At 44.6% G+C, this 16,315-nt stretch overlaps 1 protein-coding gene across 4 annotated transcripts in view; it reads left to right on the top strand.

The window, feature by feature from the left end:
- Positions 1 to 16,315, top strand: part of CLSPN (claspin) — a 410,714-nt gene that overhangs the window by 180,119 nt on the left and 214,280 nt on the right. For all 4 annotated transcript variants that reach the window (XM_063954464.1, XM_063954465.1, XM_063954463.1 and 1 more), the window contains exons 8-10: positions 6,683 to 7,236; positions 12,278 to 12,469; positions 12,550 to 12,719. In XM_063954464.1, coding sequence (XP_063810534.1) covers positions 6,683 to 7,236; positions 12,278 to 12,469; positions 12,550 to 12,719 — 916 coding nt within the window. The remainder of the gene's footprint in view (positions 1 to 6,682; positions 7,237 to 12,277; positions 12,470 to 12,549; positions 12,720 to 16,315) is intronic.

Raw genomic sequence — 16,315 nt, 5'->3', positions numbered from 1 at the left:
TTATTCCACACTATATTGTGGTACTGAAGCCAGAAGGCTAGGTGAGACTTATTCTAAAAATTTTTTTTGAACACTTACAAAGGTTCAAATCAAGATGGAGTCACTCAGAGCAGTGATAACGAACCAGGAAGAAGGGGACTATATAGTGTCCCGGGACATCAGGGATGCTTACCTCTATGTCCCAAATTTGCCCTTCTCACTAAGGGTACCTCAGGTTCGTGGTGCAGAACTGTCACTATCAGTTTCAGACGCTGCCGTTTGGATTGTCCACGGCACCCCGGGTCTTTACCAAGGTAATGGCCGAAATGATGATTCTTCTTCGAAGAAAAGGCGTCTTAATTATCCCTTACTTGGACGATCTCCTGATAAGGGCATAGTCCAGGGAACAGTTGGAGGTCGGAGTAGCACTATCTAGGATACGGCTACAACAGCACGGGTGGATTCTAAATATTCCAAAATCGCAGCTGATCCCGACGACACGTCTGCTGTGCCTAGGGATGATTCTGGACACAGTCCAGAAAAAGGTGTTTCTCCCGGAAGAGAAAGCCAGGGAGTTATCCGAGCTAGTCAGGAACCTCCTAAAAACAGTGCATCATTGCACAAGGGTCCTGGTAAAAATGGTGGCTTCTTACGAAGCAATTCCATTCTGCAGATTTCACGCAAGAACCTTTCAGTGGGATCTGCTGGACAAATGGTCCGGATCGCATCTTCAGATGCATCAGCGGATAACCCTATATCCAAGGACAAGGGTGTCTCTCCTGTGGTGGTTATAGAGTGCTCATCTTCTAGAGGGCCGCAGATTCGGCATTCAGGATTGGATGCTGGTGACCACGGAGCCCAGCCCGAGAGGCTGGGGAGCAGTCACACAAGAAAAAAATTTCCAGGGAGTGTGATCAAGTCTGGAGACTTTTCTCCACATAAATATACTGGAGCTAAGGGTAAATTTATAATGCTCTAAGCTTAGCAAGACCTCTGCTTCAAGGTCAGCCGGTATTGATCCAGTGGGAAAAACATCACGGCAGTCGCCCACGTAAACAGACAGGGCGACACAAGAAGCAGGAGGGCAATGGCAAAAACTGCAAGGACTTTTCGCTGGGCGGAAAATCATGTGATAGCACTGTCAGCAGTGTTTCATCCCGGGAATGGAAACTGGGAAGCAGACTTCCTCAGCAGGCACGGCCTCCACCCGGGAGAGTGGAACTTCATCGGGAAGTTTTTTCCACATGATTGTAAACCGTTGGGAAATACCAAAGGTGGACATGATGGCGTCCCGTCTGAACAAAAAACGGGACAGGTATTGCGCCAGGTCAAGAGACCCTCAGGCAATAGCTGTGGACGTTCTGGTAACACCGTGGGTGTACCAGTCGGTGTATGTGTTCCCTCCTCTGCTTCTCATACCTAAGGTGCTGAGAATTATAAGACGTAGAGGAGTAAGAACTATACTCATGGCTCCGGATTGGCCAAGAAGGACTTGGTACCCGGAACTTCAAGAGATGCTTACAGAGGTCTTATGGCCTCTGCCGCTAAGAAGGGACTTGCTTCAGCAAGTACCATGTCTGTTCCAAGACTTACCGCAGCTGCGTTTGTCGGCATGGCGGTGGAAAGCCGGATCCTAAGGGAAAAAGGCATTCCGGAAGAGGTCATTCCTACCCTGGTCAAAGCCAGAAAGGAGGTGACCGCACAACATTATCACCACATGTGGCGAAAATATGTTGCGTGGTGTGAGGCCAGGAAGGCCCCACAAAGAAATTTCAACTCGGTCGTTTCCTGCATTTCCTGCAAACAGGAGTGTCTATGGGCCTCAAATTGGGGTCCATTAAGGTTCAAATTTCGGCCCCGTCGATTTTCTTCCAGAAAGAATTGGCTTCAGTTCCTGAAGTCCAGAAGTTTGTCAAGGGAGTATTGCATATACAAACCCCTTTTGTGCCTCCAGTGGCACTGTGGGATCTCAACGTAGTTCTGGGATTCCTCAAATCACATTGGTTTAAAACCAGTCAAATCTGTGGATTTGAAGCATCTCACATGAAAAGTGACCATGCTCTTGGCCCTGGCCTGGACCAGGCGAGTGTCAAATTGGTGGTTTTTTCTCAAAAAAGCCCATATCTGTTTGTCCATTCGGACAGGGCTGAGCTGCGGACTCGTCCCCAGTTCTCTCCCTAAGGTGGTGTCAGTGTTTCACCTGAACCAGCTTATTGTGGTGCCTTGCACCTACTAGGGACTTGGAGGACTCCAAGTTGCTAGATGTTGTCAGGGCCCTGAAAATATGTTCCAGGACGGCTGGAGTCAGGAAAACTGACTTGCTGTTATCCTGTATGCACCCAACAAACTGGGTGCTCTTGCTTCTAAGCAGACTATTGCTAGTTGGATGTGTAATACAATTCAGCTTGCACATTCTGTGGCAGGCCTGCCACAGCCAAAATATGTAAATGCCCATTCCACAAGGAAGGTGGGCTCATCTTGGGCGGCTGCCCGAGGGGTCTCGGCTTTACAACTTTGCCGAGCAGCTACTTGGTCAGGGGCAAACACGTTTGCTAAATTCTACAAATTTGATACCCTGGCTAAGGAGGACCTGGAGTTCTCTCATTCGGTGCTGCAGAGTCATCCGCACTCTCCCGCCCGTTTGGGAGCTTTGGTATAATCCCCATGGTCCTTTCAGGAACCCCAGCATCCACTAGGACGATAGAGAAAATAAGAATTTACTTACCGATAATTCTATTTCTCGGAGTCCGTAGTGGATGCTGGGCGCCCATCCCAAGTGCGGATTATCTGCAATACTTGTACATAGTTACAAAAATCGGGTTATTATTGTTGTGAGCCATCTTTTCAGAGGCTCCGCTGTTATCATACTGTTAACTGGGTTTAGATCACAAGTTGTACGGTGTGATTGGTGTGGCTGGTATGAGTCTTACCCGGGATTCAAAATTCCTCCCTTATTGTGTACGCTCGTCCGGGCACAGTATCTAACTGGCTTGGAGGAGGGTCATAGGGGGAGGAGCCAGTGCACACCACCTGATCGGAAAGCTTTACTTTTGTGCCCTGTCTCCTGCGGAGCCGCTATTCCCCATGGTCCTTTCAGGAACCCCAGCATCCACTACGGACTCCGAGAAATAGAATTATCGGTAAGTAAATTCTTATTTTCTTGGTGTGAGGCCAGGAATGCTCCTACGGAAGAATTCCATCTAGGCCGTTTTCTTTACTTCCGACAAACTGGAGTGAATTTGGGCCTAAGATTAGGCTCCATTAAAGTTCAGATTTCGGCCTTATCCATTTTCTTTCAAAGGGAATTGGCCTCTTTACCTGAAGTACAGACTTTTGTGAAGGGAGTACTGCATATTCAGCCTCCTTTTGTACCTCCGGTGGCGCCTTGGGACCTTAACGTGGTGTAAAGTTTCCTTAAGTCGCATTGGTTTGAACCACTTAAAACAGTGGAGTTGAAATATCTCACCTGGAAGGTGGTCATGTTGTTAGCCTTGGCTTCGGCTAGGCGAGTTTCGGAATTGGCGGCTTTATCACGTATGTTTTCCATATGGATAGAGCGGAGCTGCGGACCCGTCCTCACTTCCTGCCTAAGGTGGTCTCATCCTTTCATATGAACCAACCTATTGTCGTGCTTGTGGCTACACGTGACTTGGAGGATTCCGAGTCCATTGATGTGGTCAGGGCTTTGAAAATTTACGTGGCCAGAACGGCTAGGATTAGAAAAACAGAAGCACTGTTTGTCCTGTATGCAGCCAACTAGGTTGGCGGCCCTGCTTCAAAGCAGACTATTGTTCGCTGGATCTGTGACACGATTCAGCAGGCGCATTCTACGGCGGGATTACCGTTACCTAAATTGGTTAAGGCCCATTCCACTAGGAAGGTGGGCTCGTCTTGGGCGGCTGCTCGAGGGGTCTCGGCACTACAGCTATGCCGAGCTGCTACTTGGTCGGGGTCAAACACTTTTGCAAAGTTCTATAAGTTTGATACCCTGGCTGAGGAGGACCTCCTGTTTGCTCAATCGGTGCTGCAGAGTCATCCGCACTCTCCCGCCCGTTTGGGAGCTTTCGTATAATCCCCATGGTCCTTACGGAGTCCCAGCATCCTCCTAGGACGTTAGAGAAAAAAAGATTTTACACTTACCGGTAAATCTATTTCTCGTAGTCCGTAGAGGATGCTGGGCGCCCGTCCCAAGTGCGGACTTCTTCTGCAAGACTTGTGTATAGTTAATGCTTACATAAGGGTTATATTATAGTTCATCGGTTTGGACCGAGTCTTTGTTCATACTGTTAACTTGGTAATTTATCACAAGTTATACGGTGTGATTGGTGTGGCTGGTATGAATCTTGCCCTTGGATTACCAAAATCCTTTCCTCGTACTGTCCATCTCCTCTGGGCACAGTTTCTCTAACTGAGGTCTGGAGGAGGGTCATAGAGGGAGGAGCCAGTGCACACCCAGAGTCTAAAGTCATTCTTAAAGTGCCCATGTCTCCTGTGGAGCCCGTCTATTCCCTATGGTCCTTACGGAGTCCCAGCATCCTCTACGGACTACGAGAAATATATTTACCGGTAAGTGTAAAATCTTATTTTTTCAGAGGTTTTCCTATAGAGGAACCTTTTTGAAGCTGCGGTATTCCTGTATCCTGTCGTCAAACCAGCAAATATACAAGCTGAATGACAGCCTTGATATCCTGGCCAATTCTCAGGCGGTGGGGGGCTTGCTTGTTCAGGTTTCAGGCTGTCTGGATTCTGTCCCGCCTGGATTGTTGCGTGAATAAAGTGGTATCCAGGAGTACCATTCTGGAGCTTAGAGGGTCCCATACCAAACAGTTTCTTTGTTACTTCTCTTCCTCAGGATCACTACAGAAGAGGGGCTCTAATACAGGAAGTTTCTTCTCTTTCAGTTTGCGCTGTAATTGTTCCAGTTCCCATTCACCAACAGGGTCTGGGATTTTATTCCAGTTTGTTTCTCGAAAACAAATCTGACGTTTCTTTTTGTCCAATCCATAACATGAAATTGTTGAACCCTTATATTCATCCTGAGATGTTCAAAATGGAGTCCGTGTGTTCAGTCATCAACTCTGTGGAAGCAGGGGAATATCTGGTTTCAATAGATTTCAAATATTCTCGCCTCCATATCCCCATATGGAGGGATCATCATTTTCTACTGCGATTTGCTGTAGTAGAGTGGCATTTTCCGTTCCAGGCCCTGCCTTTCAAGCCCTCCATGGCACCCAGGGTGTTCGCAATCATGGCCAACATGATCTCCCTGCTCAGACGTGCTTCCGTCAACATTATACCATATCTGGATGATCTGTTACTCAAGGCTTTTTATGTGTATCATCTAACACAACATCTTAAATTTACAACAGATAATGTTCAGTCCTTCAGATGGATTGTTTATTTTCCCAAGTCCAATCTCCTCCCATCTCAGTGGATGGTGCTTTTAGGTCTCCTTTTCGACACCCAGTGTCAAATTGTTTTTCTTCCACCAGAGAATGTTCAGGTTCTCCAGTCCAGCATGATGACTCTCCTGCAATTGTCACAGGTCTCTGTAATTGAGAATGATCTGAGATGCCTCTTGATACAGGCTCAACCCACTCTGCAAGGCCATCCTGTACACATCCAGTCGGGCAATGCCACGGCTAGGCCTACATCAACAAACAGGATGGCACTCACAGCCACGACGCAATGTGGGAAGTCGCATTTGCGTTGGACAGAGCTTTAGATTCCTGCCATTTCTACTGTACACATTCCGGTGGTGGACAACTGGGAGCCGGATTTTCTCAGCTGTCACACAGTTAATCCTCAAGGGGCCTTTCGGTCCTCTTTCAACAGGTGGCAGGCTACCATTCTGGCTGTTCAGTCCTTCCTACAAGGTGTTCTTCATATCCAACATCCATACATGCCTCCTGTGCCCCCATGGAATTTGAATTTGGTATTGGAGGCTTTACAAGAAGGCACCTTTGAACTGCTAGAATCGGTTACCTCTTTGAATTAGTCTATTTTTTTATTTTTATTTATTTTTTGTTCCTCCTTTCTGGCCATTGCCTCTTCAAGAAGGATTTCTGAACTGGATGCTCTTTTCCTGTAAGCCTCCACTACCTGTTTTCCATTCCGGTAGGGTGGTGCTGAGGACTAAGCCTTCCTTTCTAAAGAAGGATGTGTCCGCATTTCATCTCAACCAGAACATTGGTTTCCCAGCTTTTCCGTGGGATTTTGCATTCAGATTCTTCCTAGTTGGTACTCTTGGATGTCGTTCATGCTCTGCATATTTATCTGAACCGTACTTCTTTTTTTAGACGCACAGACAGATTCTTTATTGGTGTTATTGATGCACCAAAGCAAGGTTGGGCATCCTCTAGGGTTACTATTGCTCAGTGGGTCCCATCTGTCATCCGACAGACCTATATATCTTCGGATGTGCCTGTACCGGCTATTCCCTGGGCTCTTTCGACTTGGACTGTAGGGGCGCCTTGGTCTGTTCGACATGTTGCCTTGCTGGAACAGTTGTGCAGGGCAGCGACTTTATCTGTGCACACTTTCAAGTTCTATCACATCCATACTTTTGGGTCATGTGATGACGGTTTTGGGTGTAAGATTTTACTAGTGGCCTCCATCGATGCTGTGAAACAGGACTAATAACTTTTTTATAATTAGAGCATTTTATAGCTTTCGTTATTAATTTATCTTATTTAATTTGTAGATCCTCCAAGTATCATGAATTCAGTATAGAAGACCATATTGAGACTGCAACAAAATCCTCAGAGCATACTGCTTGTGACACTGTTTCAACACCAGAATGTAAGACCAATTCAGACATTTGTCTCAAGAACACCGAGGTTACACAGTCTGCTGCACTGGATGAACCTGTGGCAGAGATGACTGCTTATGGAGATTGTCAGCCTGCTAATTTAGAACTCAAAGTAAACAGCACTTGTAATCCAGAATATACTCCTAAACCTTCCTATGAAGTGTGCTCAAGTCGGACTGTTTCCCTTCATGAAAGTGAAAAAACCATTAACAAAGTGAATGATGAAATACCATGGGATATCCCTGAACCAGAGCTCAAGGGTACAACCTATGAGCATAGTCTGCCCAATGGGAAGAGCTGTACAAATTCTACTGTAACACAAGCGAAACCCAAGTTACCAAAAATAGAAAAGCTGCGGGCACTAGGTGTTGACCTATCTATAAAACCTCGCCTCTGTGCAGATGAAGGTTCTTTTGTCAACTTGGAGGAGCCAAAACCGAATAAAGGTACTTTATTGTTTTATAGGAGATTTACTTTTTGAACTACTCCACATTTGTGACTTTTAACACTACATATGATCCCATGGAAGTAAATAATAGAGACATTATATATTTTGTTTAATAAGTATGTGCATGAGTCATCATCTACATTAAAGCTGCTCATTTTATAGTACTGTATACTACTGGGTAGTTCAGACAACTTTAAGAGATACTTAAGACTGATGCACTATTATTGGGGGATGCTAGAACCATGGGTTTATAGAGAGCTCAAGTAGGAGTGGGCATTTTTTGAAAGTCAGACATAAATCCCAATTATCTGGATCAAATTATTAGTCTGGCAACAGTGAGAAAAAGTACTTTCTACCTGTAGATATTCCCAGGTTTAGAGTTCCTAGATTTCTGTACTTTTGGTTTCCCAGTATAACTGAAGTCCTTATTTCAGAGCGCAATCCACCGCTACGTGTTTAGGGCAGCTGAGTGGGAATTGGATTGTTTGCTAAGCAATCTGCTTCCAAATCCTCTGAAAGACACTCAGTATTACTAGCAGTTTATCCACCCAAGGGTACCTGTGGTTGGGAGTTTGCTTATTACTCTTGATCAGTGTCTCAATTCCACCTCAGATGCCTGGCTGAGCTGAATCTGAATCAAACATCTGAATTACATAACAGATCATCTGAATGGTCTTTATCACTGATCTTCCAGGCGATAAACCAAAGTGGTCGTTCAGTCATGGTTATTCCAGTCCTGGAAGTACAAAAAAGGGTTAGGACTCTGATCAAATTTCTTTTTGTTACGTATATCGTATGGATCTTTTACCCACATTTTGAACCTGAAATTCCAGCATACCCAACTTGGGGTGGACTGGTTCAAGATTGAGTCACTATGGTTCAGTATGCAACAAAATGAGTTCATGGTTTTTGTAGACATCAGGGATGTGAATTTGTAATTCCCCTGTCCAGCAAGATTCATCTGTTTTGGACTCTACCCTTCTGCCTGGTAACAGCGACTAGGGTTTTTATGAATGCCATTAATGCATAATTTTTTTTAGGTCCACTGTGGGTGACAGTCATTAAAGCGCAACAGAATATGCTGCGCTATATTAGAAACTGTTAAATAATAATAATTCTGTTCCTGGAAGTCTTGTTAATGAAGGCTAGGTCCTCATCTTTATTGAAGGCTCAGTGCCAGAGGTAGTTCATAAATTCAGGAGAAGCAGCGCTGGCCCACACACCTTTATAATAAATAAAGTACGCTAAATATATAGTATGAAATATTTAATACAACCTATAATTAACAATACAATATAAAATGTATATATCTGCACTTATCAGCAATAACCTAAATACCACCTGCCTAATATCGTGCTGGTCTGCTTCTTGACACCAAAACATCTCTGACCCATTGTGGGATCTGGCACAAAGATGTTAGCTGCATATAAGTTCTGTAAGGTGCGAGTGATGCCTCCACTTGTTCAATGTTTGGTCAGAGTGATATCTGGGGAATTTAAAGGTTAAGTCAACACCTTCAACTCTTTTGTCATGTTCCTTCAAACTATTCCTGAACAATTGTTCTGGAGATGCTCTAGTCATCACAATTTGGCCCTTGTCAAAATCTGTCAGATCCTTATGCTCCAAATATTTTATACAGTTACCCCTCATAGAGTACTGTGTATGCTGTGAATTTGACGTTTTTATCACGTCCCCACCAGAGATATAGGAGGCAAATTTAGATGAAAATATAGCAAATTCAAAGTGCAATAGAGAACTCAAAATTTTGTTTGACAAATATTTGAGCATATAACTATTTCCCCCCCAAAAAATCAGCTCTGAAATTCTATTCCTTCCCACTGAAATATAATCCAAAAATAGACTTTTTTATTTTTAATCTGACATTTAACTTTGACTTTTAAATTTCGGTCATAAGGAAATGAGGTAGGGAAAATAGTTGTATGACTAAAAATGAGCTTGAAATGTTCTGAAAACAATGGTTTGTATCCCAGTTTTCTATGACTTTCTGAGCTGAGATATTGCATTTACTCCAAACGTTTGCAACAGTGAAAATGTCATACGCCATGATACAAAAATAGCTGCCATTTTCATATGAAAACGGAATTTGCTTCGCTGTATAAGAAACTGTTAATAAATAAATAAAAAATAAAATAAATATCAAGGTAAATAAAAAATAAAGTAAAGGTGTTTTCTGACTACTAACTTACAGGGGTCATCAAACAAAAATCAAACTTTTTTTTTTTTTTTTTTTGAATGGTCACGCAGCTAATTAATTTATTTCTGCACCATTTGATATTGATGAACCCAGAGGTTCCCAAACTCTGTCCTCAAGGCACACCAACGGTCCTGGTTTTAAATGTATCCATGCCTGGCCAGAGGTGACTTAATTAGCACCCTAGTCAATTTGATTTAACCATCTGTGCTGAGTCATGGATATACCTAAAACCTGGACTGTTGGGGAGCCTTGAGGACCACGTTCGGGAACCTCTGGATTAACCCTAGTGCCTTTATAGCACTAAGGGTCTTGGGTTAGATTCCTACAAAGGTCCTTTCCCTATGGAAATGAGTATGTTCTCCCTTTGATTTCGTGGCTATCTTAAAGATGCTCCGGTTTCCTCCAATAACATACTGGAAGTTTGTCTTCTGATAAAATAGACCTCCGTTTTAGACTGTAAGTTCCTATGGTGTAGGGACTATCTTAACCACTTAACTGACATAATCTGCATCTGGAAAGTATTCACAGCGCTTCACTTTTTCCACATTTTGTTCTGTTACAGCCTTAATCCAAAATGGAATAAATTCGTTGTTGTCCTCCAAAACTCTAAACACAGTCCTCCATAATAACGTGAAAAAAGTTTTTGGGAGATTTTTGCAAATTTATTAAAAATAAAAAACTAAGAAATCACATGTACAGAAGTATTCACAGCCTTTGCCATGAAGCTCAAAATTGATCTCAGGTGCATCTTGTTTCCACTGATCATCCTTGACATGTTCCTACAGCTTAATTGGTGTTAATTCAGTTGATTGGACATGATTTGGAAAGGCCCACACCTGTCTATATAAGGTCCCACAGTTGACCGTGTATGTCTGAGCATAAACCAAGCATGAAGTCAAAGGAATTGTCTGTAGCCCTCCGAGACAGGATTGTCTCGAGGCACAAATCTGGGGAAGAGTACAGAAAAATATTTCCTGCTTTGAAGGTCCCAATGAGCACAGTGGCCTCCATCATCCGTAAATGGAAGACTTTGGGAACCACCAGGACTCTTCCTAGAGCTAGCCGTCCGTCTAAACCTGAGCGATCGGGAGAGAAGGGCCCTAGTCAGGGAGGTGATCAAGAACGAAATGGTCACTCTTTCAGAGCTACAGCATTCCTCTGTGGTGAGAGAACATTCCAGAAGGACAACCATCTTTGCAGCAATCCACCAATCAGGCCTGTATGGTAGAATGGCCAGACGGAAGCCACTCCTTAGTAAAAAGCACATGGCAGCCCGCCTGGAGTTTGCCAAAATGCACCTGAAGGACTCTCAGACCATGAGAAACAAAATTCTCTGGTCTGATAAGACAAAGATTGAACTCTTTGGCATGAAACCAGGCACCGCTCATCACCATGCCAATACCATCCCTACAGTGAAGCATGGTTGATGGCAGCATCATGCTGTGGGGATTTTTTTCAGCGGCAGGCTCTGGGAGACCAGTCAGGATAGTGGGAAAGATGAATGCAGCAATGTACAGAGACATCCTGGATGAAAACTTGCTTCAGAGCGCTCTTGATCTCAGACTGGGACGACAGTTCGTCTTTCAGCAGGACAACGGCCCTCAGCACACTGCCAAGATATCAAAGGAGTGGCTTCAGGACAACTCTGTGAATGTCCTTGAGTTGTCCAACCAGAGCCCAGACTTGAATCCGATTGAACATCTCCTGGAGAGATCTGAAAATGGCTGTGCACAGATGCTTCCTATCCAACCTGATGGAGCTTGAGAGGTGCTGCAAAGAGGAATGGGCGAAACTGCCCAAAGATAGGTGTGCCAAGCTTGTGGCATCATATTCATAAAGACTTGAGGCTGTAATTTCTGCCAAAGATGCATCAACTAAGTATTGAGCAAAGGCTGTGAATACTTATGTACATGTGATTTCTTAGTTTTTTATTTTTAATAAATTTGCAAAAATATCAAACTTTATTCACGTTGCCATTATGGGGTGTTGTGTGCAACATTTTGAGGGGAAAATTAAATTTATTCCATTTTGGAATAAGGCTGTGACATAACAAAATGTTGAAAAAAATGAAGCGCTGTGAATACTTTCTGGACGCACTGTATTGTTCCAACAACCGCTCAAATTGTCGTTTTTAGTTTTGAGTGGATCAGGCTAAGAACATGTATTTAGACTAATACAATATCATTTCGTTAAAAATTTGTGCAAACCCCCCCCCCCCAAAAAAAACAAAACAAAACCAGACAAACAAACATTGGCACATAGTGTCACCATCAGTACAGTGAAAACATTACGACCATCGTTTTCACAGCTACAAGGTTCGCGCTTGGGTGGTGGATTCATTTACACTACACCATTGGCTGCTATTGTCTGCAGCCGTCGGGTGGGGGGTCCTGGCATGCTAACCGATAGTGATTGGCAGCACGGCAGGCACTGGGAGAGGCTGTAGGGAGTCAGAGTGGCAGAGGTGGGAAGTTTCTCTTCCTTGCAGCTGCACATGCTGTGTATTTGACTTGTCGCATCTTGTGCAACCAGATCAGATAAGGCATTTGCTGGTGTGGTCGCGTCTGATGTGATTTATGCCAGACAAATGGTTAGATAAAATAGAATAACAACTAGATGCACCCAAGATGGCTGCGTTTCTCTGTGCTGAATGTAAAGTACTTTAGGTCCTTTTTGTAGAAATGTTAGTCTATTTATAAAAAAAAAAAACAATATTAAAACTTTTTTTTTTGCATTAAAATTTTTATTATATTTTAGATTTTAGTTTTGATTTAGCAACTCTGAACTTTATCCTTTTTTATTTTTTGTATTTTATTTTAATCAGAGCTTGAAGCTTTCAAGGAGCGATTTCTGAAACACGGTTTGCATAAAGTGAAGGCTGTGACTGAGCGAAAAGTTAACCTCAGTATTATTCGTAAAGAAATCACTGCTGATGGTAAAGAAGAACTAAAAGCAGATGTTGTACCAGTCACTGTTGATGTAGAAAACCTTGAAGAGAAAGTTCATGGAAAACCAGGTAATTTTGAAAAATGTATCACACATCCGAGGTCACATGTTCTTATGTTCTTCCTCAATGGCAAAATGTCTGTCTTCCAGGCGAGAAACTTCATGTGCTGAAAGCAAAACTGCAGGAAGCAATGAAGCAGCGACGCACTGAAGAGCGTCAAAAGCGACAGGCCTTGTATGATCTGGACAATGAGGATGGTTATGAAGATGAGGAGGAGGAGGAAAATATGACTGAGTCTGAAGAGGAGGATGATGCAAAGGTAATAGTAAAAGTAGAACCAAATATATAATGCGAACCCTAGAAACATGTTTCATAAATTAATATTTAAATACTGCTTTCTGATTTCTCTAGCATCTATAAGGGATATTGGGGAGACTTAGTACGATGGGTATAGACGGGGTCCAAAGGAGCTGGTGCACTTTAAATCTCTTCACTGGGTGTGCTGGCTCCTCCCCCCTATGCCCCTTCCCACAGGCAGTTTAGAAAAAAGTGCCCTCAGGAGAGGATGCACATCTCTGCAGCTCCAGAGAGTTTACTTCAATTTCTTTTAAATGTTTGTTTTCAGTATGCTGTTTGGATGCAACAGCATACCCCCACCATGGGAGTTAAGGGGGAACATGTTATATCTGCGCCCACCCCCCCGCAGTGCACAAAGTTTTGCCCAACTGCGAACAAATTTGCTGCTGCGATCAACTCTGAATTAGGCCCACTGTACACTATCTGGGTCCTCTACAGGACAGATATTTAGTGTTATTTTTATATAATTAGCTGTCAGCCTCACTGGGACTGTGCAGCTAGGGGTGTGCTCGTGTCTCTCTCTCCTCTCGGATACAGTAAGGGCACGCTTGAATAGTATTAATATCTGTGTATATTCTTGTGCTTACTGAGAAACAGGGGTAAACACAAGCTGTGCAGTGTATGTCACACTAGATTTCCTCCAGTATCATCTGATTCTGTTTCTTGTGAACAATGCAGCCAATCTTCACAAATCCGTAAAAGGGCCGGGGGAGAGGGTCCAGAGCCCTCTGGCTGGGGTCTCTTAAAACTATGATGTCTGATATGCTGCTAGGGCAGATGTCCAGAGCTCCCCCCCCCCCTTCTCTCCCCTCTCATGCAGCACCACAGAAGCGTGGGTTGCCTGCTCTACTCTCTGATTCAGATGAGGAAATACTGGAGGATGGGGTGAACTTGGATCCCGTTAGTGGGGATTCCGATTCTGCTCAGGGACGTGTTAACGCTCCCTCTAGAGGACGCCGCGTCAAAGTAGTCGTTTTTCTTTACACAAAAAAAGGCTAACGTCCCTTTCCTTGATTCTACAGAGTTAGATGACCTATTCAAAATAGCTTGGAAAAATCCAGACCAAAAATAAAAATTCAAGTGTCAAAAGTTTTTGCCCACTTTCCCATGTGCTCCTGAAGGTAGGAAATGTTAGGACGAACCCCTGGGTGTTGATGTGTCCAAAAAGGCGGTGCTGCCTGCCCCAGGCTCCTTTACTATAAAGGATCCTGGGACCGAAAAATAGAGGCTACACTCAAATCTATTTACATGGCAGCAGGTCTATCGCAAAGGACAGTCCTAGCAGGTTGCTGGATGACCCATTCTATTCATTCATGGGCCACTCAAATTCAGGAGGGCCTCTCCGGGACTTTGCCTCTGGTCACCACAGTGCCCCTCCTAAGGCACATTCAGGACACTACATGCGTCCTGTGTGGTTTGCTCAAGGAGATGGGGAATATTAATGCTAGGACTTCTGCTATGGCAGTGTCTGTGCGCAGGGCTTTGTAGTTGCGTCAGTGGATAGTGGACGCAGAATCAAAGCCCAGTGTGGAATCCATCCTTTCTGCAGCTGGGTACAATGGGGTTCCACAGGGATAACATCAGGAGTGTAGAGTTGGATCTTGATCCAAGGCACCAACAAGCTAAAAGCTTTGATTGTTCCCAAGATGCACAGCGCCGCCTCCTCTATAACCCTGCCTCCGTGCACAGGAGCTCAGTTTGTAAGTTGGTGCCTGCAGTGCAGGCTAACAGGGAGGGCTGAACTGGGCAGTCCAGAAAAAGAGCTTTCAAGTGAAGAAAGAAGACTTCAGAGCCGCAGCATAGGCACTTAAAAGTGCTATGTGTCATTCTGACACATCATGCTGCGGCTCCCTCACCTCCCAGCGGTACACTCCCGTGCCCTGGTTTCAGGGTAACTACAGCGGAGGCTCCGGTTCTATCATAAGGGCACACACACCACCGCTGCTCTCTGGGATCGCGTGGCCGCTGCAAGAAGGAGGTAAGAGGGTCCTCCAGGCGGTACTGGCTGCAAACCGCGATCCGGCGCGGTCCTTGGGAAGCTGACCACGCTGGCTCGCGTGGACACTGTGGCCATGCAGGGACCCCACTAGACCACCAGGGCATGTGCACAGGTCAGATTTTTGCATAAGTCCGTTTCTTTAAGGCCTGCAGTACCAGTGGTGAAGTCCCGCAAGGGGATCTGGCTCTGACCTGTAGCCCCTCCCCCAGCCCTAGGGTGCAATTTACTGCTAATGTTCCCGCCTTGGAGCTGCATCTCTCTCCCTGTCAGCGTTTGGGCACCATTACACACACAGCTGCGCTGATCTGGGACTGCTGGGCAGTGCCTCCTCTGTAAAGCCGCCTGCATCATCAGCGCCGTGCGTTTACAGGACACTTAAGTATTCTACATGTCTTTAGACAGTGTTAGTTAAGAACAAGTGCACTTTGTCAGGGTTATTTAGTACAAGTACCCTGTGATATACATCCAATGTTTACTGTGCATTGCTATATCTATATACCCAATTAGCTTTACTTGTGAAGTGCAATTACTACAGTATTGCTAGTCCATTGCAGTTTTATTATCTGTGATATTTTCTGCATTGTACATGTGACTGTGTGTGCCAATAGCTGCTGTGTGATTTCCATTCTGTGTATCCCACATCTACTGCTATCCCTATATTCTATACCAGAGGTTCTCAAACTCTGTACTCGGGGGCCCACACAGTGCATGTTTTGCAGGTCTCCTCACAGAATCGCAAGTGAAATAATTAGCTCCACCTGTGGACCTTTTAAAATGTGTCCGTGAGTAATTAATACACCTGTGCACCTGCTGGGTTACCTGCAAAACATGCACTGTGTGTGCTCCCGAGGACAGAGTTTGAGAACCTCTGTTCTATACCCTGAAGGGGGCTATGTGCGTCAGGGTTTTCATAGGATATACTTTTTTGGGTATTTTCTCTGTGTTTTACAATCACCATTTACCTCTTAAATCCTCCGCGTGTGCTCTGCCTGTAGTCACACTATCCGGGGGGATTTTTGTTGGGTATTCTGTCTGTTTTTATTGTACTATTCCACCCTACGGTAAGGCTTTCATATAATGTCAGCTGGTGAGGGTGAGGTGGCAGACCCTGCGTCTGGCAGTGTTCATGCCCCGGATGTCTCTGAGGAAAATATTGCAGCTGAGGGTTTAGGTGCTGGGGGCTATGTACCCCTTAGTGAGTTTCCTACGTGGGGGGTAACTACTGACCCACCGTGGGCTACGTTCTCTAATTTACAGATTAGGCTGGTAACGCCTGTGGCTCCTTGTGATTTGTCAGTTGTTCTGGATGCCTTTATAAGAGTCTCCGTTTGAGCCTCTTGAGTCTGTAGACCTAAAATGGTTTACTCTTAAGGTCTTGTTTCTGCTGGCTATTGCCTCTGCTAGACTGGTTTCAGACTTGGGTGCCTTATCCTGTCAGTCACCCTTTTTGATTTTTCACCACGACGTGCGCTTCTTGGAACTCTCCCTGGTTATCTCCCTAAGGTGGTGTCATCTTTCCACCTTAACCAATAGATTGTAGTTCCGACCTTTACCTCTCC

The sequence above is a fragment of the Pseudophryne corroboree genome, chromosome 2 (genome assembly GCF_028390025.1).
Source record: "Pseudophryne corroboree isolate aPseCor3 chromosome 2, aPseCor3.hap2, whole genome shotgun sequence".
NCBI lineage: Eukaryota > Metazoa > Chordata > Amphibia > Anura > Myobatrachidae > Pseudophryne > Pseudophryne corroboree.
Note: the sequence above shows the minus strand (reverse complement) of the source record. Positions and strands in the feature narration are given on the sequence as shown.